The sequence below is a fragment of the Hemiscyllium ocellatum genome, chromosome 25 (assembly GCF_020745735.1).
Source record: "Hemiscyllium ocellatum isolate sHemOce1 chromosome 25, sHemOce1.pat.X.cur, whole genome shotgun sequence".
NCBI classification, from domain to species: Eukaryota; Metazoa; Chordata; class Chondrichthyes; order Orectolobiformes; family Hemiscylliidae; genus Hemiscyllium; species Hemiscyllium ocellatum.
Window position 1 is genome coordinate 6,186,629 of NC_083425.1, and position 24,079 is coordinate 6,210,707.

The following is a 24,079-nucleotide window of genomic DNA, read 5'->3' on the forward strand; positions in this document are numbered from 1 at the left end:
AATGTGTTGCTGGAAAAGCGCAGCAGGTCAGGCAGCATCAAAGGAGCAGGAGATTCGATGTTTCGGGCATAAGCCCTTCTTTAAGAATGAGGAGGGTGTGCCAAGCAGGTTAAGATAGGGAGGAGGGACTTGGGGGAGTGGTGTTGGGAATACAATAGGTGGAAGGAGATTAAGGTGAGGGTGATAGGCTGGAGAGGGGGTGGGGGGGGGTGCGAAGAGGTCGGGAAGAAGATTACAGGTCAAGAAGGCGGTGCTGAGTCTGAGGGTTGAGACTGAGAAAAGGTGGGGGGAGGGGAAATCAGAAAGCTGGAGAAATCTGCATTCATTCCTTGTGGTTGGAGGGTTCCTAGGCAGAAGATGAGGCGCTCTTCCTCCAGGCGTCGTGTTGCCAGGGTCTGGCGATGGAGGAGGCCAAGGACCTGCATGTCCTTGGCGGGGTGGGAGGGGGAGTTAAAGTGTTGAGCCATGTGGCGGTTGGGGTGGTTGGTGCGGGAGTCCCAGAGGTGTTCTCTGACACGTACCTATGAGGTTACCTATCATACCTTGCATAAGTACATCAAGGTAACTGAACAAAATACAGGTATTCTGTGTGACAGCTACAGAGAATGTGCAGAGAAAGATCAACTCTAATATGATGGGCCGAATGGTTCCGTGCATCTGCATTCTAAGATTCAATTTCCATGAAATTCCACTGCGTTAACACCTACAGCTTATGCTGCCTCTGTTCAAAACAGCATCCAGGCCAATGTGTCCTTCTGGTCCAGTCCTCACACTGGGAGGAATCAGTGAGAGCACAATGGGCCCACACCTAAATATTGCACAATCGATGGATCAGGCATAGCATCTCGGAGTTGGACATGCATTTGAGCAATAAGAGCTCTCATTCACACTCTTAAAGAAGCACCAACTCATTGGGATAGATTTGTATCGGCTGCTGCTGAATTAGTAAAAATATTTGCTGGATTATTATTTAGTCTCCCAAATTATTGTATAATAGGATATTAAAGAAGCTGAACTCTATTGGAAATCTTATAGCATCTGGTCTTGACTCAGAATTCAAGGGCTCTGTTCAGAATACTTCATTTCAGATGAGAGTGAAGCAGTTTCTTCCCTTGTGGACCCACAGCAGATGGAGAGAAATGAGCTGTGGTAACAGGAGAGGATACGGGTAAGGGAACCCTGTGCCCTTTTGCTTTGAAAGGTCAACGAGAAACAAATTTCTTCATTTAACTTTAGCAAGCAATATTAGATTCAATCACTTCATCAAGGAAGTGCTCACCGAACTCTCCCACCAGTTGCAGTGGGATCTGCAGCCACAGAGTGATAGAGTATTAATACTGAGCTCATCTCTGTTAGATTCACTGAGCTCATCCAGAGGATATTTGCATCTTGTTCCAGTTTGCTATTCCGATATGTAAGTGAGATAACAGACTTTGCGCACAAAGACACCAGAATACATTTCATTCTATTTTGCCAGAGAGAAGTAGCTATCACCTCATGCCCCTTTGTTTTATTCACTTGTAGGGTGTGGTTCTTGCTGGCTTAGCCAATATTTATTGGGAATGAAAGGTTCCTGATGAAGGGCTCCTGCCCAAAATGTCGGTTTTCCTGCTCCTCGGATGCTGCCTGACCTGATGTGCTTTTCCAGTACCACTCTAATCTTGACTGATTTCTAGCATCTGCAGTCCTCACTTTCACAAATATTTATTGGTCAAACCTACTTGCTCTTGAGAAAGTGGTGATGAGCTACCTCTTTGGACCACTAGGTGGCTCCACACTGCCCTGAGAAAGGGTATTCCAGGATTTGGGCCCACCCATTTTTTGCACATGCATCATTGCAGGCATCATGTGCAAGTTCTACGGTATCTTCTAAAGTACCTCTAGTGCCAGGATTTGAGCTGGTGGTGACAAGAATGAGAGCTGTTTCTTCCTCAATACGATCTTCCTGCTCTCCTTTCACTATCTGACCGGAGTGTAGTTCTTTAGTGTCAGAAAGAAGAAAGGAACAAGACAGACAGATAAATTGTTCAAGAGGAGACACATGAGGCAATGGAAAAAGCCCAAAAAGTCAGACTGATTGAGTTGCTTCCAACAATCTGACGGATTGATAGAAATTGTCGATTGATGAAAGGGGATGTGATGCTTTGAGTACTGAGAGAGAACACTGGAGGGACGGTGGATATGACGTTTGAAAGTGTGTTTCCTAAGCTTGACGACTCTTGTGAAGTCATTGCCAATCTTGTGCATCCTACTGCTTGGCATTGACACCATAGCTATCTACTCCCACTGCCTTCTGAGAGTTCTGCCATATGGTTTTTTAGTGAGGAGTGGGGGATGGTTGAGCAAGAAGAATATAAATCAAAGAGACTTTGGGATGAAGGTAAAGTGGGATGTCAGAAAGATGACAAAATACATGCACACTGATGTCTCCAGTAGTTTCAGCACTGTTGTTGGCCATGATCTCAATTATTGTCATTCCAATGGTAGCAGGCACCGTTTTCTCCATGAACCCCTCCAGCAATGCAGCAGTGTGTCCTGCAAGAGAGAGAAAAGTGCATCAGTAAGTTCTACACAAAGCAACTGGGTGATATGGCTGTCAAACTGAATAATTTGCATTGAATGCAAACTGTAAGATGTGGGTGTAATGTAAGCAGTGGTGAAAAGCTAGTGAGTGAAGCAAGGGTATATGGATTTAGGTACAAGACTTGGTTGATAGAAATTATTCGAGTAAAAAATGAGGTCTGCAGATGCTGGAGATCACAGCTGCAAATGTGTTGCTGGTCAAAGCACAGCAGGTTAGGCAGCATCTCAGGAATAGAGAATTCGACGTTTCGAGCATAAGCCCTTCATCAGGAATAAGAGAGAGAGAGCCAAGCTGGCTGAGATAAAAGGTAGGGAGGAGGGACTAGGGGGAGGGGCGATGGAGGTGGGATAGGTGGAAGGAGGTCAAGGTGAGGGTGATAGGCCGGAGTGGGGTGGGGGCGGAGAGGTCAGGAAGAGGATTGCAGGTTAGGAGGGCGGTGCTGAGTTGAGGGAACCGACTGAGACAAGGTGGGGGGAGGGGAAATGAGGAAGCTGGAGAAATCTGAATTCATACCTTGTGGTTGGAGGGTTCCCAGGCGGAAGATGAGGCGCTCCTCCTCCAGCCGTCGTGTAGTTGTGTTCTGCCGGTGGAGGAGTCCAAGGACCTGCATGTCCTCGGTGGAGTGGGAGGGGGAGTTAAAGTGTTGAGCCACGGGGTGATTGGGTTGGTTGGTTCGGGCGGCCCAGAGGTGTTCTCTGAAGCGTTCCGCAAGTAAGCGGCCTGTCTCACCAATATAGAGGAGGCCACATCGGGTGCAGCGGATGCAATAGATGATGTGTGTGGAGGTACAGGTGAACTTGTGGCGGATATGGAAGGATCCCTTGGGGCCTTGGAGGGAAGTGAGTGTGGAGGTGTGGGCGCAAGTTTTACATTTCCTGCGGTTGCAGGGGAAGGTGCCGGGGGTGGAGGTTGGGTTGGTGGGGGGTGTGGATCTGACAAGGGAGTCACGAAGGGAGTGGTCCTTGCGGAACGCTGATAGGGGAGGGGAGGGAAATATATCCTTGGTGGTGGGGTCCGTTTGGAGGTGGCGGAAATGGCGGCGGATAATACGTTGTATGCGCAGGTTGGTGGGGTGGTAGGTGAGAACCAGTGGGGTTCTGTCTTGGTGGCGGTTGGAGGAGCGGGGCTCAAGGGCGGAGGAGCGGGAAGTGGAGGAGATGCGGTGGAGGGCATCGTCGATCACGTCTGGGGGGAATCTGCGGTCCTTGAAGAAGGAGGCCATCTGGGTTGTGCGGTGTTGGAATTGGTCCTCCTGGGAGCAGATGCGGCGGAGACGAAGGAATTGGGAATATGGGATGGCGTTTTTATTGACAGGTGAATGGGAGTGTGATGCTGTGAGTACTGAGAGAACACTGGATGAATGGTGGATATGACTTTTGAAACTGTATTTCCTGAGCTTAACCACTCATTGATGTTTTTGTGACCACGTCTGTGGCCAGCAAGGTTTTGGAAAGAATTTTGAGGGATAGGATTTATGACTAGTTGGAAAAGCAAAGCATGATTAACGGCAGTCAGCATGGCTTTGTGAGGGGCAGGTTATGCCTCACAAACCTTATTGAGTTCTTTGAGAAGGTGAAGAGACAGGTTGATGAAGGTCAAGCAGTTGGTGTGGTGTACATGGACTTCAGCAAGGCATTTGATAAGGGTCCCATGGTAGGCTCATTCATAAAGTCAGGAGGTATGGGAATCAGGGAGATTTGGCTATCTGGATTCAGAATTGGCTGGCCTACAGAAGGCAAAGAGTGGTTGTAGATGGAAAGTATTCTACCTGGAGGTCAGTAGTCAGTAGCATCCCACAGGACTCTGTTTTTGGGCCTCTGCTCTTTGCAGTTTTTATAAATGGCTTGGATGAGGAGGTTGAGGGGTGGGTTAGTAAATTTGCCAATGACATAAAGGTTGGAGGTGCCATTGATAGCAACGAGGGTTATTGCAGGCTGCAGCGCAACATAGACAGGATGCAGAGTTAGGTTGAGAAATGGCAGATGGAGTTCAACCTGGATAAATGCGAAGTGATGCATTTTGGAAGGTCGAACTGGAATGCTGAATATAGGATTAAAGACAGGATTCTCGGCAGTGTAGAGGAACAGAGAGATCTTGGTATTCAAGTGCATAAATCCCTCAAAGTTGCCACCCAAGTGGATAGGGTTGTTAAGAAAGCATATGATGTTTTGGCTTTCATCAACAGGGGGGTCGAGTTTAAGAACTGCAAGGTTTTGCTGCAGCTGTACAAGTCTCTGGTGAGACCACTTTTAGAATATTGTGTCCAGTTCTGGTCGCTGTATTATAGGAAAGATGTGGAGGCTTTGGAGAGGGTGCAAAGAAGGTTTACCAGGATGCTGCCTGGACTGGAGGGCTTATCTTATGAGGAGAGTTTGACTGAGCTCGGACTTTTCTCTCTGGAGAGCAGGAGGAAGAGAGGTGACCTGATCAAGGTATACAAGGTAATGAGAGGCATGGATAGAGTCAATAGCCAGAGACATTTCCCCAGGGCAGGACTGACTGCCACAAGGGATCACAGCTTTACGGTATTAGGAAGAAGTATTAGAGGAGACATCAGAGGTATGTTCTTTACACAGAGATTTGTGAATGCATGAAATGCATTGCCAGCAGTAGTGGTGGGAGCAGGGCCATTAGGGACATTTCAGTAACTGCTGGACATGCACATGGACAGCAGAGAATTGAGGGGAGCATATGTTAGGTTATTTTATGTTAGATTAGGATTAATCCTCAGCACAACATTGGGCTGAAGGTCCTGTGCTGTGCTGCACTTTTCTATGTTCTATGTTGTATCCTTGGGACTGCACTCAGTGTTGACAACCACAACTATTGCCTCCCACTGCCTTCCAAGAATTCTGCTGCCATTTTCGCCCTCGACAAACAGAAAATATCTCTCCTTTGCAATCCTCTCAAACTAGTCTTTAGTACAATTTTGGAACACTTGGAGCTCATTGGTTCAATTTTGTGCCATCATCCAGCATTTCTCATTCTCGTCTACAACATTTCCAGTTCCCGTTCCAGCCAGAACACCATCCCTTTAAGAGACAAACTGACTTTGAGTCCAACAAACCTTTCTTGATTTTGCACCAACTGTAGCCATTCAACGGGGTGGATAGCATTGACTGTATGCAAAAATTATTCAAATTAATCAACCCAGCTGCATGAAATTTGCCTACATTCGAAGCAAAGCATGCTGGTTAAATGTACATCTATTGACAATGCCTACTTTCCAGTCTAACTGAATTTTGTGAACAGTGCATTGCAAATACCATAAGCTAACAAATGGATCTTGAGTGCAAACACTGTTTAGACTATCGGAGAATTTACCCTGAATTGGTGCATATGCACTGCAACTCAGTGTTTGGGAGATGTGGGGAAAAGATTTGTGTTAATGTTGCATCTTTATGTCTACCAAACATTTCAAAAAGCTTTACAACTAATTAAATACATTTGAAATGCAGGAAACACAAATTCCAATTTCCAGCAAACTCCCACAAAAAGCAATGTGATAATGACCAGATTGTCTGTTTTCATGGAGTTGATCACATCGGGGATAAGAAAATAAAAAACAGGAGTAGTTTCTTCAGCCCTTCAGTAACATGAAGGTAAAGTCACCACAGTCCTACCAGACCATACATCGGCTCCGTCATCAGAGTGACGACTCATGGTGATGTAACTGGCCTCAGGCAAGGGGAGAGCTCGAGGAGTAAAGTCCTACTTGAGAACCTCAGCTGGTGCAGGAATTGAATCAACATTGTTGCCGGCATTATACTGTTTTGTAATCCAACCATCATCCAACTGAGCTAATCAGTACCATTCAATGAAATAAGTCCCCCACTCTTCTAATAGTGAATGGGATGTTTATATCTAGAGAGAACAGCCTAGTACCAGGTTTAAGCTTTGGTGCAACACTGTAAATCAGAGTGTCAGCATTGACTTTTCAGTTCAATCTATGCTGTGGAACTCGACCCCAGAACCAGTGACCCAAAACTGGGAGTGTTACCAAGTGAACCATGGTTGAACAGAACAGGAAGTCCAAATGATGGTGATTAGTTTTATCTAAGCATGCCTTCCCTGTGGTAGAGCAAACTTGAGACCATAACAGAGAAGCATCAAGGCATCATTGTTACCTTGGACTAAATGCATAACATTTATCCTAAAGACTTACTTCTGATGTACAATTATTGGAGATCTCATGTCATGCCTCAGTCTAAGCTTTAAGACAAAAAAGACGTGCTTTGGCAGTTGAGTTTATTAGCTGGAACTTTCCAAGAAGTCTGATGTACTGCTTGTAACAGAATTCAAATGTTTTGTAGGTTACAGTTATAAACTTGCTTACCATGGCTGAGCATTGCACTCAATACAGACTATTTGAAACACAGACATACCAGTAATCATAGGATCCCTACAATGTAGAAAGAGGCCATTCAGCCTATCAAGTCTGCACTGACCATCTGAAGAGCATCCCACTCAGACCGAGCCTCAATCCTATCCCCATAACATCACATTTACCATAGCTAATGCACCTGACCTGCACATCTTTGGACTGTGGGAGGACACTGCAGCACAAGAGGATACCTATGCAGGCAATGGGAGAACATGCAAGGCCACACGGTCGTTCAAGGTTAGAATTGAACCTGGGTCTGTGAGGCAGTAGTGCTAACTACTGAGCCATCGTGCTGCCCCTTTGTTTTACTATTTACCTGTGCTTATTTTTCATGAAGCATCCTTTGAATTAAGGCCCTTTTCTTTGTTTCACCTCCCCCAGGGAGCATGTGTGGGTTGGTTTGTTGGAGTAGCCTTGTCCACATGGATAGGGATTGGTGGCCTGATCTATCCACCTTCTAGTGAATTTAAAGAATTACTCGAGACATCAACAGCAGGCTGCATGGAGATTAATACGACCACCTCTACCCCTGTGAATGTAACATCTCCATTGACCACCATAATATCTACCAAACAGGAAGAAAGGTGAGCATGTCAATGTAGATTTGATCAGAAGCGTGCATTTTACCATAATGTTTGTGACTTCTTCACTTTTACAATATTCTTTGAGTCTCAGAATAGACAATTAAACAGATCTTTGGGCCTGGAAATAAGAAATTTGGTTTTGGAATAAAGAATCCAACCTGAGTCAGCCTTTCAATATTAAACCAGAAAATTCCAAAAAGAAGCAGCAGGTCTGCAGCATTAATGGAGAAAAAGAAAGAGTGATGACCATTTATAACATGTTATTGTTGTTTGGGAATTTGGATTCTAAAGTAGAAGAAAAATGCAATTTGGTTTTCAGGCCTGTTACATTTTTTTGTTTCAAATAAGGTCAGGAAGTAATTTTGAACAATGAGTTGAAAGCAGCATTTACAAGAAATCATATAATTTAAGTTAAATAACCAGCAAGCCACCTGCGGAGACAATTGCTAAGTGTTTGCTGACTTGGGTTTTAGAACCTCCAGAGAGCAAAAGGAGTGGGGTGAAGGGGCAATGCCAGAAGCATGTTCATGCAGAGAGACAAGGTTAATAACAGCAGAGCTGCTGTTAAATCTTCAAGCAGTTAGAGCTGGACTGAAGTATTGAGAAACTATGGCTCATTGGAAGAAAGATCCCGAAACAGAACATTGTGGAAGTGTTCAAGACACATACAAAAATGTTGAAATCATGAGTTAAAGAAATCTATCTTGTATAATAAGTGAGCTGAGATAGTAGCTTGTTTAAAGGGTCCTGAGGAGAGATATTTAGTAAATAGCATTGATTGATTATACTACAGAAATTTGTCAAAAGGAACACAATTATAGAGTAGGAGAAAGTGAGGACTGCAGATGCTGGAGATCAGAGCTGAAAATGTGTTGCTGGAAAAGCGCAGCAGGTCAGGCAGCATCCAAGGAGCAGGAGAATCAACGTTTCGGGCATAAGCCAGGTGAGTGCCAGGTGAGAAAGAAGCTTTAACATGGAGATAAGAGCAATCCATTTGTGAGGTTTAAGTGTCAGTAAGATTATTGATGGGCTAAAAGAAGTTAATCTTTCTTTCTGACCTTTGAAATGAGATTATTCCAATAGATCTTGTGTAGTGTAATATACTTTCTGCTTTGCTTCTGTAATAGACCTTCCTGTTCTTTTCTTAAAAGAATGTTGGGAGCTACACGAGATTATGTTCAGTCAGCTCCATGACAAACAAAGAAAAAAAGAAACTTTGATCTATCACTCCAGGTTTTGTCAGACTTATCTGGTATAAGCTCGAATCAACACCTGTGACCTTACATCATCAACCCTCCTTTTTTCAATTTTTATGTCTTGAAGTTACTTTTGTTAAATTTCAGTTTCAAAACAATATTTTAACCAATAATTAAAAGGGCTTGTAGTGTCTGAATTTAGCCATCTGCAGATTTGGTTTAAACATCAAGAAGCAAGTGATATATTTTTGTTTAATAAAGTCAATTATTTTCTATAACAGTTTCTACTGAATCTCGTGATTTTCAGAGTTGCAATGGTATTAACAGATATGTGAGACATGCTGTCAGTCTAGTGAACTTTGTCAGTCAGTATATCATTCCTTAAATAAGAGACCCAAAACAATACATGGTAACTGATTAGTGTTTTGTGTAGTTTTAACAAAACCTTTCTACTTTAATACCAATCCCTTTGAAATAAAGTCCAACAGTTCACTTCCTTTACCCGCAAGGTTTGTGAAGGTTTTTTTTTAGATTAGATTAGACTTACAGTGTGGAAACAGGCTCTTTGGCCCAACAAGTCCACACCGACCCGTCGAAGCGAAACCCACCCATACCCCTACATTTACCCCTTACCTAACACTATGGGCAATTTAGCATGGCCAATACACCTGACCCCGCACATCTTTGGACTGTGGGAGGAAACCGGAGCACCCGGAGGAAACCCACGCAGACACAGGGAGAACATGCAAACTCCACACAGTCAGTCGCCTGAGTCGGGAATTGAACCCGGGTCTCAGGCGCTGTGAGGCAGCAGTGCTAACCACTGTGCCACCGTGCCGCCCACTATAGGCCCTTCGGCCCAACAAGTCCACACTGACCTGCCGAAGCGTAACCCACCCAGACCCATTCCCCTACGCCTAACACTACAGGCAATTTTTCATGGCCAATTCACCTAACCTGCACATTTTTGGATTGTGGGAGGAAACCAGAGCACCCGGAGGAAACCCACGCAGACAGAGGAAGAATGTGCAAACTCCAGATAGAGAGTCGCCTGAGGCAGGAATTGAACCCAGGTCTCTGGCGCTGTGAGGTAGCAGTGCTAACCACTGTGCCATCATGCTGCCCACATGTAGCTCAGGTTTAGGTTTAGGGTGTAGGTTTGCTCGCTGAGCTGCAAGTTTGATATCCAGACATTCGTTACCTGGCTCAGTAACATCATCAGTGGTGACCTCCAAGTGAAATGAAGCTGTTGTCTCCTGCATTCTATTTATATCTTTCTCCTGGATGGGGTTCCTGGGGTTTGTGGTGATGTCATTTCCTGTTTGTTTTCTGAGGGGTTGATAGATGGTATCTAGATCTATGTGTTTGTTTATGGCTTTGTGGTTGGAGTGCCAGGCCTCTAGGAATTCTCTGGCATGTCTTTGCTTAGTCTGTCCCAGGATAGATGTGTTGTCATAGTCAAATTGGTGGTTTTTGTCATCTGTGTGTAGGGCTACAAGGGGGAGAGGATCGTGTCTTTTTGTGGCTAGCTGGTGTTCATGTATCCTGATGGCTAACTTTCTTCCTGTTTGTCCTACGTAGTGTTTGTGGCAGTCCTTGCATGGAATTTTGTAGGTGACGTTGGTTTTGTCCATGGGTTGTACTGGGTCTTTTAAGGTTGTTCGTTTTTGTTTGAGAGTGTTGGTGGGTTTGTGTGCTACTAGGATTCTGAGGGGTCTCAGTCATTTCTGAAACTTCTTTGATGTATGGTAAGGTGGTTAGGGTTTCTGGCTGTGGTTTGTCTGCTTGTCTTGGTTTGTTCTTGAGGAATCTGCAGACTGCATTTTTTGAGTATCCGTTCTTCTTGAATACGTTGTATAGGTGGTTCTCCTCCGTTTTTCGAAGTTCGTCTGTGCTGCAGTGTGTGGTGGCTCGTTGGAAGAGTGTGTTGATACATCTTCGTATGTGTGTGTTGGGATGGTTGCTGGTGTAGTTAAGTATTTGGTCAGTGTTTGTCGGTTATCTGTATACGCAGGTTTGTAGTTCTCCGTTGTCCGTTCTTCTGACTGTGACGTCCAGGAATGCGAGTTTGTTGTTGGTTTCTTCCTCCTTGGTGAATTTTATGCCTGTGAGGGTGTTGTTGATGATGTTAAATGTCTCTTCTATCTTGTTTCGTTTTGTGATGACAAAAGTGTTATCTACGTAGCGGACCCAGATTTTTGGTTTGATGGTTGGTAGGGCTGTTTGTTCTAGTCTTTGCATTACCACTTCTGCTATGAATCCTGATAGTGGAGATCCCATGGGTGTGCCGTTGGTTTGTTTGTAGATTATGTTGTTGAAGGTCAAGTGGGTGGTGAGGCCCAGGCCCAGTGGCTTTATGATGTTTTCGTTGGTACTGTGACTGATGGTGGTTGGGGTGTGTGTGATGGTCTCTTCTAAAAGTGTGGTAAGTGTTTCCTTTGCCAGGTCGATGTTGATGGAGGTGAACAGTGCTGATATGTTGAATGAGATCATTGTTTCGTCTTCCTCTATTTTGGTGTTTTTGATGATTTTTAGGAATCCCTGGGTGGAGTGGATGGAGTGCTGTGACTCTTCTACTAGGTATTTCAGTCTTGCGTGTAGTTCTTTGGCCAGTCTGTAAGTTGGTGTTGAGACTATGGGTCTGAGGGGGGCTCCTGGTTTATGGATTTTTGGTAGTCTGTAGAATCGTGGGGTGTTGGTCCCGTCTGGTTTCATTTTCTGGAATTCCATCTTGTTTAATTGTCCGGAATTGTGTAATTTTCTTAGGAGATTATGTAATTTTGTTTCCTAGTAGTGGGGTTGGGTCTAGTGCCACCTGTTGGTAGGTGTTGGTGTCTGCGAGTAGTGCATTGGCTTTCTCTATGTAGTCCCTTCTGTTCAGGATGACTGTGAGCCAAACTTTGTCTGCAGGTAATATAACAATGTTTTTGTCTTTTTTGAGGTTTTCTAGGGCTTTTTTCTCTTGTGTGTTCAGTTTGTTTCCTTTCCTCTTTCGGATCAGAGTAGGTGCAACTGTCTGCCTGATCATTTGTTGTGTTTCTTCCGTGGGTTTGTTAGGAGAAAGTGAGGTCTGCAGATGCTGGAGATCAGAGCTGAAAAATCTGTTGCTGGAAAAGCGCAGCAGGTCAGGCAGCATCCAAGGAACAGGAGAATCGACGTTTCGGGCATAAACCCTTCTTCAGGAAGGGCTTATGCCCAAAACGTCGATTCTCCTGCACCTTGGATACTGCCTGACCTGCTGCGCTTTTCCAGCAACACATTTTTCAGCTCCGTAATGTGGTTTCTAATGCCGCTAGGAAATGCTTCTAGTCAGCGTCTCGGTAATTGAAATTTAGTCCTTTTACTAGTACCGCTTTTTCTGTGTCTGATATGGTCCGGTCTGATAAGTTCTTTATCCATGCTCCTGAGTTATCGGTTTTGTCTTTGTTTGTGAGTTTGACAAGTTTTTTCTTCAGGTTCCGATTTTTCTTTATCTGTGTTTGTCGTTGTTTGGTGTTTATGGCTCGTTCTACCGCGTCTGTCCATTCTTGATTTGTTGCTTGTTTGGAAAACGGTTTTGGGCGAGCAATTTCCCCGTTGTATGTTTGGAGTCTGTGGTGGGCATCATTGATTAGTTCTTGGAGTATTCTGTGGCCGTTTCATTCTGTTAAACATCTGACTTGAGGTGTTTTTATCAGCGGGTTATATTGGAAACATTTTGGCAGTACCTGTTTTCTCAAACATTCATGCAGGAAGTACAATTGTTCGCAGGTGGAATTCTCTCAGAGGGCATTCCTTTCCCATCTTCGGGCAAGTTATAGCGTGTTGCGCAATAGGTTTTTGCAAGGTTTGTGAAGGTTTGTAGCTCAGGTTGAGGTTTAGGATGTAGGTTTGCTCGCTGAGCTGTAGGTTTGATATCCAAGACCCCTCGGAATCCTAGTAGCACACAAACCTACCAACACTCGCAAACAAAAACTAACAACCTTAAAAGACCCAGCACCACCCATGGACAAAACCAACTTCATCTATAAAATTCCATGCAAGGATTACCACAAACACTACGTAGGACAAACAGGAAGAAAATTAGCCACCAGAATACATGAACACCAGCTAGCCACAAAAAGACACGACCCTCTATCCCTCGTAGCCCTACACACGGATGAAAAGAATCACCATTTCGACTGGGACAACACATCTATCCTGGGACAGGCTAAGCAAAGGCATGCCAGAGAATTCCTAGAGGCCTGACACTCCAACCACAATGCCATCAACAAACACACAGATCTAAATGCCATCTATCAACCCCTCAGAAAACGAACAGGAAATGACATCACCACAAACCCCAGGAACCCATCCAGGAGAAAGATATAAATAGAAAGCAGGAGACAACAACTTCACTTCACTTGGAGGTCGCCACTGATGATGTTACCTAGCCAGGTAATGAAGCATCTGGATATCAAACCTACAGCTCAGCGAGCAAACCTACACCCTAAACTTCCTTTACCTATTAACCAATGAACTAGAACTCCCAAATCCCTCTATTCTTTTGCTTTCTGCAGTCTTTCTCCACTTAAATAATATTCAGTCCCTCTGTTCCTGCCTTAGAGCACAATCTCATACTTCCGCATATTATATGCATCTGACATGTTTTTACCATTCACTCACTTAACATGATAATATCCCTTTGGAGAATCTTTATGTCATCCTCACCACTTGTCTTCCCACTTAATTTTCTGTCATCCACAAATGTTGTCATTCACTTGTGGAACATACATGTCACTGGCTGGCCAGCATTTATTGCTTGTCCTTAATTGCCCCTTGGAAAGGTGGTGATGAGCTGTCTTCTTGAACTACTGTAATCCACAATGCTATTAGGGAGGAAATTCCAGGATTTTGACCTGGTAACAGTGAAGAAACAGCGGTATATTTCAAATTCTGGATTAGTGGTGCTGGAAGAGCACAGCAGTTCAGGCAGCATCCGAGGAGCAGTAAAATCGACGTTTCAGGCAAAAGCCCTTCATCAGGAATACAGGCAGAGAGCCTGAAGGGTGGAGAGATAAGCGATGGAGGGTGGGGGGTGGGGAGAAAGTAGCATAAAGTACAATAGATGAGTGGGGGAGGGGATGGAAGTGATAGGGCAGGAGGGGGAGGGTGGAATGGATAGTTGGAAAAGAAGATAGGCATGTAGGACAAGTCATGGAACAGTGCTGGTCTGGAAGTTTGGAACTGGGGTGAGGTGGGGGAAGGGGGAATGAGGAAACTGTTGAAGTCCACATTGATGCCCTGGGGTTGAAGTGTTCCGAGGTGGAAGATGAAGCATTCTTCCTCCAGGCGTCTGGTGGTGAGGGAGCGGCAGTGGAGGAGGCCCAGGACCTCCATGTCCTTGGCAGCGTGGAAGGGAGAGTTGAAATGCTGGGCCACAGGGCAGTGTGGTTGATTGGTGCGGGTGTCCCAGAGATGTTCCCTAAAGTGCTCTGCTAGGAGGCGTCCAGTCTCCCCAATGTAGAGGAGACCGCATCAGGAGCAACGGATACAATAAATGATATTGGTGGATGTGCAGGTAAAACTTTGATAGATGTGGAAGGCTCCTTTAGGGCCTTGTATGGAGGTGAGGGCAGAGGTGTGGGCGCAGGTTTTGCAATTCCTGCGGTGGCAGGGGAAGGTGCCAGGATGGGAGGGTGGATTGTAGGGGGGTGTGGACCTGACCAGGTAGTCACGGAGGGAATGGTCTTTGCAGAAGGCAGAAAGGGGTGGGGAGGGAAATATATCCCTGGTGGTGGGGTCTTTTTGGAGGTGGCAGAAACGTCAGCGGATGATTTGGTTTATGCGAAGGTTAAAGTGAGGTCTGCAGATGCTAGAGATCAGAGCTTAAAAATGTGTTGCTGGAAAAGTGCAGAAGGTCAGGCAGTATCAAAGGAGCAGGAGAATCGACGTTTCGGGCATAAGCCCTTCAGGAATTTATGCGAAAGTTGGTGGGGTGGAAGGTGAGCACCAGGGAACGTTCTGTCCTTGTTATGGTTGGAGAGGTGGGGTCTGAGGGCGGAGGTGCTGGATGTGGACAAGATGCGTTGGAGGGCATCTTTAACCACATGGGAAGGGAAATTGCGATCTCTAAAGAAGGAGGCCATCTGGTGTGTTCTGTGGTGGAACTGGTCCTCCTGGGAGCAGATACAGCGGAGGTGGAGGAATTGGGAATATGGGATGGCATTTTTGCCGGAGGTAGGGTGGGAAGAGGTGTAATCCACGTAGCTGTGGGAGTCGGTGGGTTTGTAAAAAATGTCGGTATCAAGTTGGTCGTCATTAATGGAGATGGAGAGGTCCAGGAAGAGGAGGGAGGTGTCAGAGATGGTCCAGGTAAATTTAAGGTCAGGGTGGAATGTGTTGGTGAAGTTGATGAATTGCTTAACCTCCTCACGAGAGCACGGGGTGGCACCAATGCAGTCATCAATGTAGCGGAGGAAGAGGTGGGGAGTGGTGCCGGTGTAATTACGGAAGATCGACTGTTCTATGTAGCCAACAAAGAGACAGGCCTAGCTGGGGCCCAAACGGCTGCCCATGGCTACCCCTTTGGTCTGGAGGAAGTGGGAGGATTCGAAGGAGAAATTGTTAAGGGTGAGGACCAGTTCGGCCAAACGAATGAGAGTGTCGGTGGAAGGGTACTGTTGGGGATGTCGGGAAAGGAAGAAACGGAAGTCTTGGAGGAGGTAGAGGGCGTGGGTGGTGTTTCGAACATATGTGGGGAGGTCCTGGACTAGAGGGGATAGAACAGTGTCGAGGTACGTAGAAATGAGTTCTGTGGGGCAGGAGCATGCTAAGACAATGGGTCGGCCAGGGTGGTCAGGCTTGTGGATTTTCAGAAGGAGGTAGAACCGGGCAGTGCGGGGTTCCCGGACTATGAGGTTGGAAAACTCCCACAGCTACCTGGATTACACCTCTTCCCACGCTACCTCCTGCAAAAATGCCATCCCGTATTCCCAATTCCTCCGCCTCCGCCATATCTGCTCCCACGAGGACCAGTTCCACCACTAAACACACCAGATGGCCTCCTTCTTTAGAGACCGCAATTTCCGTTCCCACGTGGTTAAAGATGCCCTCCAACGCATCTCGTCCACATCCCGCACCTCCGCCCTCAGACCCCACCTCTTCAACCGTAACAAGGACAGAACGCCCCTGGTGCTCACCTTCCACCCTACCAACCTTCGCATAAACTAAATCATTCGCCGACATTTACGCCACCTCCAAATAGACCCCACCATCAGGGATATATTTCCCTCCCCACCCCTTTCTGCTTTCTGCAAAGACCGTTCCCTCAGTGACTACCTGGTCAGGTCCACGCCCCCTACAGCCCACCCTCCCATCCTGGCACTTTCTCCTGCAACCGCAGAAATTGCAAAACCTGCACCCACACCTCCGCCCTCACCTCCATACAAGGCCCTAAAGGAGCCTTCCACATCCATCAAGGTTTTACCTGCACATCCACCAATACCATTTATTGTATCCGTTGTTCCCAATGCTGTCTCCTCTATATTGGGGAGACTGGATGCCTTCTAGCAGAGCGCTTTAGGGAACATCTCTGGGACACCCGCACCAATCAACCCCACTGCCCTGTGGCCCAACATTTCAACTCCCTCTCCCACTCTGCCGAGGACATGGAGGTCCTGGGCCTCCTTCACCGCCGCTCTTTCACCACCAGACGCCTGGTGGAAGAACGCCTCATCTTCCACCTCAGAACACTTCAACCCCAGGGCATCAATGTAGACTTCAACAGTTTCCTCATTTCCCCTTCCCCCCACCTCACCCTAGTTCCAAACTTCCAGCTCAGCACTGTCCCCACGACTTGTCCTACCTGCCTATCTTCTTTTTCACCGATCCACTCCACCCTCCTCCCTGACCTATCACCTTCATCCCTTCCCCCACTCGCCTATTGTACTCTATGCTACTTTTTCCCCACCCCCACCCTCCTCTCACTTATCTCTCCACCCTTCAGGCTCTCTGCCTATATTCCTGATGAAGGACTTTTGCCCGAAACATCAATTTTACTGCTCCTGGGATGCTGCCTGAACTGCTAATTCAGAATGTGGTTTCCAGCATCTGCAGTCATTGTTTTTACCTGGTATGTTTCAAAGTCAAGATGGTGAATAGCTTGGAGGGCAACTTGCTGATGGTGTTCCCATGTATCTGTTGCCCTTTCCTTTCTCGATAGCTTTGATCATGGGTTTGGAAGGTGCTGTCTAAGGATATCTCATGAAATTCTGCAGTGCATTTTATAAATGGTACACACTTCTTACCGAGTGTTGGTGATGGAATGGCTGAACATTTCGCAGATGTGGTGTCACTAAAACGGGCTGCTTTGATCTTGATAGTGTCAAGTGTCTTGAGAGTTGTTGGAGTATTCCAGCTTACTCCTGACATGTACCTTGTAGGTGGTAAACTGGTTTTGGAGAGTCAGAGGTGAGTTATTCACAGCAGTATTTATAGCATCTGACCTACACTTGTAGTCATTTATGTAGCTGGTCCAGTTGAGTTTCTGCCAATCAGAATCTGCCTGCTGTTGATAGTGGGGGATCCAGTGATGGTGATATCATTGAATGTCAAGGGATGGTGGTTACATTTTCTCTTATTCGAGATTGTCATTACTTGACATTTGCGTAGAATGAATGTTACTTGCCACATTGCAGCCCAAGCATTGATAGAGTTCAAGACTTTGTGGAGACATCGATGATCAAAACACTGGCACATGATCAACTGCATCATCATTCAATCCCAAAGGATGGCCTCATCACTAAAGCAATGACCAATGCAGCCAACTGCTGGACAGACCACTGGTTCATCCACTTCTCAATGTCCATCAAACGTCATCAGAAACAGCTGAAGATGAAGAAACATTCAAAAAAAGTTAAACGTTTAGTGACTTTGTGAGTCAGGCTTGCTAGCTAACATCCGACAACATCTTCAATAAAATCTCCAGAGCGTTCATTCTAATGTAATGAAGGAAAACTAAAAGAGCTGATGTAAGTTATTATCTGACATTGTGAAGAAACCATTGTCTTCAAGATCAGAAAACACTAAGACTGGTTCATTGAGAACGACCACATCATTCAAGTCCTCATCAACACAAAGAGGAAAGCTCCCCATATCTGTCAAAACAACATCACCAACAAGGCAAAGAGGAGAACTCATCAAATAACAAAAGGAGAATTACAAAGAACATCTAGGGCAATTAAAAACCAACGGTGGACTGAGCGCTGCAACTTCTTCACTGCCACCAAAGACCCAAATCCCTTGGCCTCACATCTGTGTGGAGTATGAATGGAACCCTTTTGAGAGACAGAGAAAACCATGGAGAGAACACTTCAAAGAATTCCTAAACTACAATATACTCATTAAAAAGGATGTGTTCAAGGAAATCACGAAACTCCCCAAAGATGACCTTGGACAGATATTGAACCCTCCATGAAAGATCTGAAGAATGGAAATACCACAGCATTGAGTGGGATTCCACTGGAGATTTTGAAAGCTGGAGGAGCAGACCGCACCCATGATCTCTACGACTGTTCCTGAAAATCTGCCCTGTCAATGAAAGGTACACTGCCATCTTCAAGAAAGGAGACAAAGTGGACTATAGCAACTATCAAGAAATCTCCCTATTCTCCAGCACCAGGAAGATCATTACCTAAATCCTTGTTAGCCTTTTCCTGATTTCTGAAGAATTTATTTTGGAAAGCCAATATAGTTTCCAACTAAATCATGGAACTGCAGACATAATTTTCCCTGCTTAACAATCCCAAGAAACACATCAGGACCAACACCAACCTCTCTACATGGCCTTCATTGATCCAGTCAAGGCTTTTGAATATGTTAATAAATCAGGGAGTGCTATGGAAGACCCTATCAGCGGCCAGCTGTCCAGTAAAATTCATCAACATCCTCCATCTTCTCCACAAGGGGCTGACAAAAGCCCTTACCAATGGTAATATGACAGCAAACATTGCCAGAATTTACTCCACCTTGTAACAGGACAAGCTTTCTAGTGAGGTGGACATTGTCTGCAGATGGAAAACCTTTCAACCTCAACTAGTCGAAATCCAAGAAGAAAATGACACTGATCCCACTTGTGGGACTTCAGTATGCAGGTGACACTCAACCCCACCTTTCAGAAAATAACCTTCAAGACTCATTTCACATCTTCACAGAAGCATACCAAAGAATCATGAGCAATCTCAAAATATCATGAGGGGCATAGATAAGATAAATAGCAAGGGTCTTTTCCCTAGGGTGGGGGGAGTTCAAGACGAGAGGCATATTTTTAAGGTGAGAGGAAAAAGATTTGAAAGGTCATGAGGGGTAACTTTTTATATAGAAAGTCATTTGTATGTGGATTGAACTGCCAGAAGAAGTGGTGGATGCGGATACAGTTACAACATTGAAAGGACATTTGGATAAGAACATGAATTGCAATGGTTTAGATGAGTACGGATCAAAAGCAAGAAAGTGGGACTTGCTTGAATTTGGGAGCATGGTTGTCCTGGACTAGTTGGACCAAAGGGTCTGTTTCTATGTGGTATGACCCATCCCAATGCAAGTTCTGGTCTATTCCTCCATTAAGTTCAAGGGAGGAATCCACCCAAATGTGGAATCCTTCCCCAATTTGGAGAGTTACCTCTCATCCAATGTGAAGATCCAACACCAAATACAACCTGCCAGTAGTTGTGAGTGCAAAGATCAATTCCACCTCCCAGAAACACACACAAAATGTGCAGTCCAAGATGTAGCTCAAAGACTGAGTTCCCAACCACCCATAGAACCCTTTATGGATGTCAGAATTTGTTATGTGAATCATCATACATTACACATATGATTGATTCTGTGACTCTGTTTGGTGGCATAGATGTCCTTACCGTGAGTCTTGGGATCCTCAGCTTATTGAAATAGGACAGAGAAGCTTTTCTGTCAGATTTCTGGTGCTGGTGTTGGGGGTGGTGGGGAGGGATATGAATTTTCCGGGCAGTTGAAAAAAATTGACTTAATAAAGATTGCTGGAAAAGCTCAGCAGGTCTGGCAGCAGAAAGAAACTGCCCTGTTCTGTGGAAGGGTCATTTGGCCTGAAATGTTAACTCTGATTTCTCTCCACAGATGTTGCTGGACCTGCTGAGCTTTGTCAGCAATTTCTAATTTTATTTCTGATTTACACTGTCCGTATTTCTTTCAGCTTTTGTGAAAGTTGATTTATGGCTGTCACTGCAGCAGCCTCCTCTGCGTTGACCTCCTTTTCAAAGCAAGCACTGCCATTTTCCTGAGGGCAGTGGCTGGCTGCATGTCCTTTGCCCTTTGCAACCGAGATAAACCCTGACAGGCCAGAACTCCTGCTCGAGTTCTGAGCTTTATCTACCCAAACATCATTTTAAAATCACCCAGATTACTTTAAACAACTGCTGAGAGATTGATAGTGGACATTCCGGGAGAGTTGGTAACATTTGGAAGTGTCAGGTCAGAATCAAGATGTTCCCCTGTGTTTCCAGGTCTCTGCCCTAGTGGTTTATAAATTGTCACTTACTCATTAGAACAAAATTAATACTTTTCTTTTCAAATTTCAGGCCCTACATAGCAGAGACTATCTACTCGGTATCATTTTTCTACTACAGCCCGATTGCGTGGCTGAGCACACTTATAGTGGGTTTGGTAGTCAGTATGCTGACTGGTAAGTATAATTAAAATGTAAATTGGGAAGCTTAGATAACTCTCTTCAGCTACATTTACACTCATCAACTTTGATAAGTTGGTTAAAAAATAATGCTTGGTTACTGATTGAGTTTCTATACCATAACAAGGACTAAATCAGAGAATATGGCCTGTCCTAGTCCTGCCTTTTGTCTTCATGTCGATTTTTCTCTTTTGCTCTTTTATTTTGCTGTTTCGTTATGCTGCTTTTTCCTAAACTGTCCTGCTTTCCTCCACCTTCTCTTTTGAGTCTGATTTCAGGGATTGTCCCTATGTTTTCGGGCTGCATTTTTTGGTGGGGATAAAGTGGCCTGCAAGGGTCCTATCCAATTCCTTCCTCATTAAATTGTGGTAACACTGTCCTCACATCCCAGTGGTGCAGCCAGTGGGCGGCACGGTGGCACAATGGTTAACACTGCTGCCTCACAGCACCAGAGACCTGGGTTCAATTCCAGCCTCAGGCGACTGTCTGTGTGGAGTCTGCATATTCTCCCCGTGTCTGCGTGGGTTTGCTCCGGGTGCTCTGGTTTCCTCCCACAGTCCAAAAATGTGCAGGTTAGGTGAATTGGCCATGCTAAATTGCCCGTAGTGTTAGGTGTAGGGGAATGGGTCTGGATGGGTGCACTTCGGTGGGTCGGTGTGGACTTGTTGGGCCGAAAGACCTGTTTCCACACTGTAAGTAATCACCATCCCACTGCCGTTCCCTCTCTTGTACTACAGTGTCAGTACTACCCAGCATTTTTAGACCATAGGCTTTTTAAAAATTCATTCATGGGATGAAGGGACCACTGCCAGATCTGGCATTAACTTCTCATCCCTAACGAGATGCTTAAGGTCCACCTTCTAGAATCAATGCAGTTTGTGTACTGCAAATATCCCGCAGTAACACTGGATGGAGAGTTTCAGGATTTTGATGAAAACATAATGAAGTGTTTCCAGAGCAAGTTTAAAATGTGAATTGGTAGAAAACTTGTATATGCTGGTGTACCTGTACACATGCAGCACTTGCTGTACAGGATGATAGAAGTGTTGTTATAGGTTTAGATGAGGGAAAAATTGGAGGAGGCACAATAGGAGCAGAAATTCTGGCATGGAGTGGTTCGGCAATAATTCCTCAGTTATATATCCTGTGAAATTTTACGGTTATACAAGGAGATAGAAGTCATAAGAACTGGGCAAAGGAGTAGCCCCCTTGAGGGTGCTCCGCCAATCATGGCTGGCACAGTTATACAAACTTCTGATAAGATCAGATTTGGAACACAGTGGACATTTCTGGATACTATTCCTTATGAGCGATATATTGGCTTCTGAGAAAGTTCAGCATAGGTTTACCAGTATGTTATTTGGAGTCTTAAGGGTTCATTTACAAGGAATAATTGCACCAATTAGGGTTGTGTTTCTTTAGACAGTTTAAGACAGTGATGTTTTCAGGCCATTATCTCACAGATAACTGACAGCAAACTACTTTTACTGACTGGCTAAGATTCAGGACAAGGTCTAAATATTAGCGTCAGACTGTGTAAGATTGAAATTATGATAATAAGGATGATAAAAGTTGGAACTCCTACCTGCAAGTGAAAACTGATGCTAAATCAATTGTTAATTTAAAATAAGAAATTAGATTTTAGTTAGTCAAGGGGATTGAGGTATATGAAGCAAAGTGAGGTATATGAAGCAAAGTGAGGTATATGGAGTTGAGGCAAAGATCAACCTTGATCTCAGTGATTGGCAGAATAGGCTTAAAGAGGTCTTCCTTGACCTTAAAGCCTACGTCCCTTCAGCAAGAGGATATGCTGTAGCAACTCATCCAGCCTTTTTGAGCAGCACCTCACTATTTTTCACACTCTGCTACTTAAAAGGATAGAGCAACATGTGAATGGAAACAATCTCACCTTCAAATTTCCCTGCCAATCACTTGCATTCTGGCTTGAATATATTTTACAATTCCTTCATTGACAAGGACCAAAAATTTATAATTATTTATCGAGCAGCTTTTGGGAATAACTTCTCCGTGCACAAAGCAGAGGTTCAAGAAAGTGCCTCGTCATCACCTTCTCGAGGGCATCTAAGGATGGACAATGAGTGCTGGCCATGCTAGTGACATTCAGAGCTGAAGGATGAATTAAGTCATATTGTTATGAATTGGTTTAGAATGTCTGAAGATGCATAGAATGATGCAACATAAAAGACACCATTCAACCATCAAACATGCGCTGAATCTTTGGATCAGCTGCACAAACTGCAGAATGTTTGTTTCCCAATTCAAATTTTTTTTACAGTTCCCCAATGAATGTTGCAATTGAATCTATGTTCACCACTCTTTCAGACAGTGCATTCCAAATGATAACACATCTCTAATTAATCTCCAAAATTCTATGCTCTAAGGAGAATAACCATAACTTTTTCAATTTGTTAACACAACTGAGTTCCTCATTCCTAGTATCACTCTAATAAATACCCTCAGCACCATCTCTAAGGTCTTCATGTTCTTCCTAATGTGTGCTCCTAGAATTGAACACAGGTTGTGCTATATCGAATTTACCTGTTTGTGGATCTAACTGTGTGTTACACGGGAGGTATAGATCTCAATCTTGTATTCAGCAGAAACTTTACAATGAATCCAATCTAATATTGTGTTATTAACTCTGATACCTGATTCAGGTGGAAATGAGAATCTGGATCCTTGTCTGATTGCTCCCATAGTCCACACCGTTTACAAGTACATCTTCAAAACCAAACCAATCCCATCAATCGCAGAAACAGTAAGATAAATCATTGGCTTCTAACGAATTATGTTTGCAGAATGATCGTGCTGACGTTAATTAACATTAGTAATTCTCTTTCTTTCACATAGAATGACAACTTGATCCAACACCCAATGCCCAAGGAAAGTTCCAAAGACTGTGAGAATTCATCTGTTTTAACTGCTATCCAATCAACCAAGTTATAATAGTCACAGAGTCATATCGCACAGAAACAGACCCTTTGGTCCAACTGGTCCATGCCGACTATAATCCCAAATTAAGTTAGTCCCATCTGCCTGCACTTGGCCCAAATCCCTCCCAATATTTCTTATTCACGTACTTATCCAAATGTAATTTAGAACTCAACACATTCAGTATTTTTAAAAAACAAGGTTCCAAAAAATCAATAATAATCACCTTGATATATATAGTTATGTTATTCTTATGTTCTCTTTTCCTCTGTGCTATAATCGAATTGCCCATTAGACTGGGACTAAAATGTTTTTGTAAGGAGTGAAGAATTTTCACCATTGCCCTTTGTGGATTTTCCATTGGCACTGGAGAAGTTCCAAAGCAAGACAAAAATAAAACTGTTGCTTTGAATAATCTTGATACTGCTTTTTGCTCTGATAATTCAGTAGCTGGAGAAGTTTCATAAAGTGAGGTAATCATGAAATTACCTCAGTACTGCTGAGCCTTCCCCTGAGAATAGCTCCACCGTTTTTACTGCCTATAGCTTTATTCAACGACTTTGTGATTGATTGTTTTGTTGCACTTGAGACAGGATTCTTCAGCAGGAGTCTCCCAAAGAGTAAGACACATTTCAGGAATAGAACGTGGACTAGAAGGTCATGACAAATCAACCAGAAATAGGCCATTCAGCTCATTGA

At 44.5% G+C, this 24,079-nt stretch overlaps 1 protein-coding gene across 1 annotated transcript in view; it reads left to right on the top strand.

Moving 5' to 3' along the window:
- Positions 1 to 23,692, top strand: part of LOC132827741 (sodium-coupled monocarboxylate transporter 1-like) — a 49,882-nt gene extending 26,190 nt beyond the window's left edge. Inside the window, exons 9-12 of the mRNA XM_060844435.1 lie at positions 7,350 to 7,552; positions 20,322 to 20,425; positions 23,107 to 23,207; positions 23,300 to 23,692. Coding sequence (XP_060700418.1) covers positions 7,350 to 7,552; positions 20,322 to 20,425; positions 23,107 to 23,207; positions 23,300 to 23,395 — 504 coding nt within the window. The 3' untranslated portion in view covers positions 23,396 to 23,692. The remainder of the gene's footprint in view (positions 1 to 7,349; positions 7,553 to 20,321; positions 20,426 to 23,106; positions 23,208 to 23,299) is intronic.
- Positions 23,693 to 24,079: the final 387 nt, after the last annotated feature.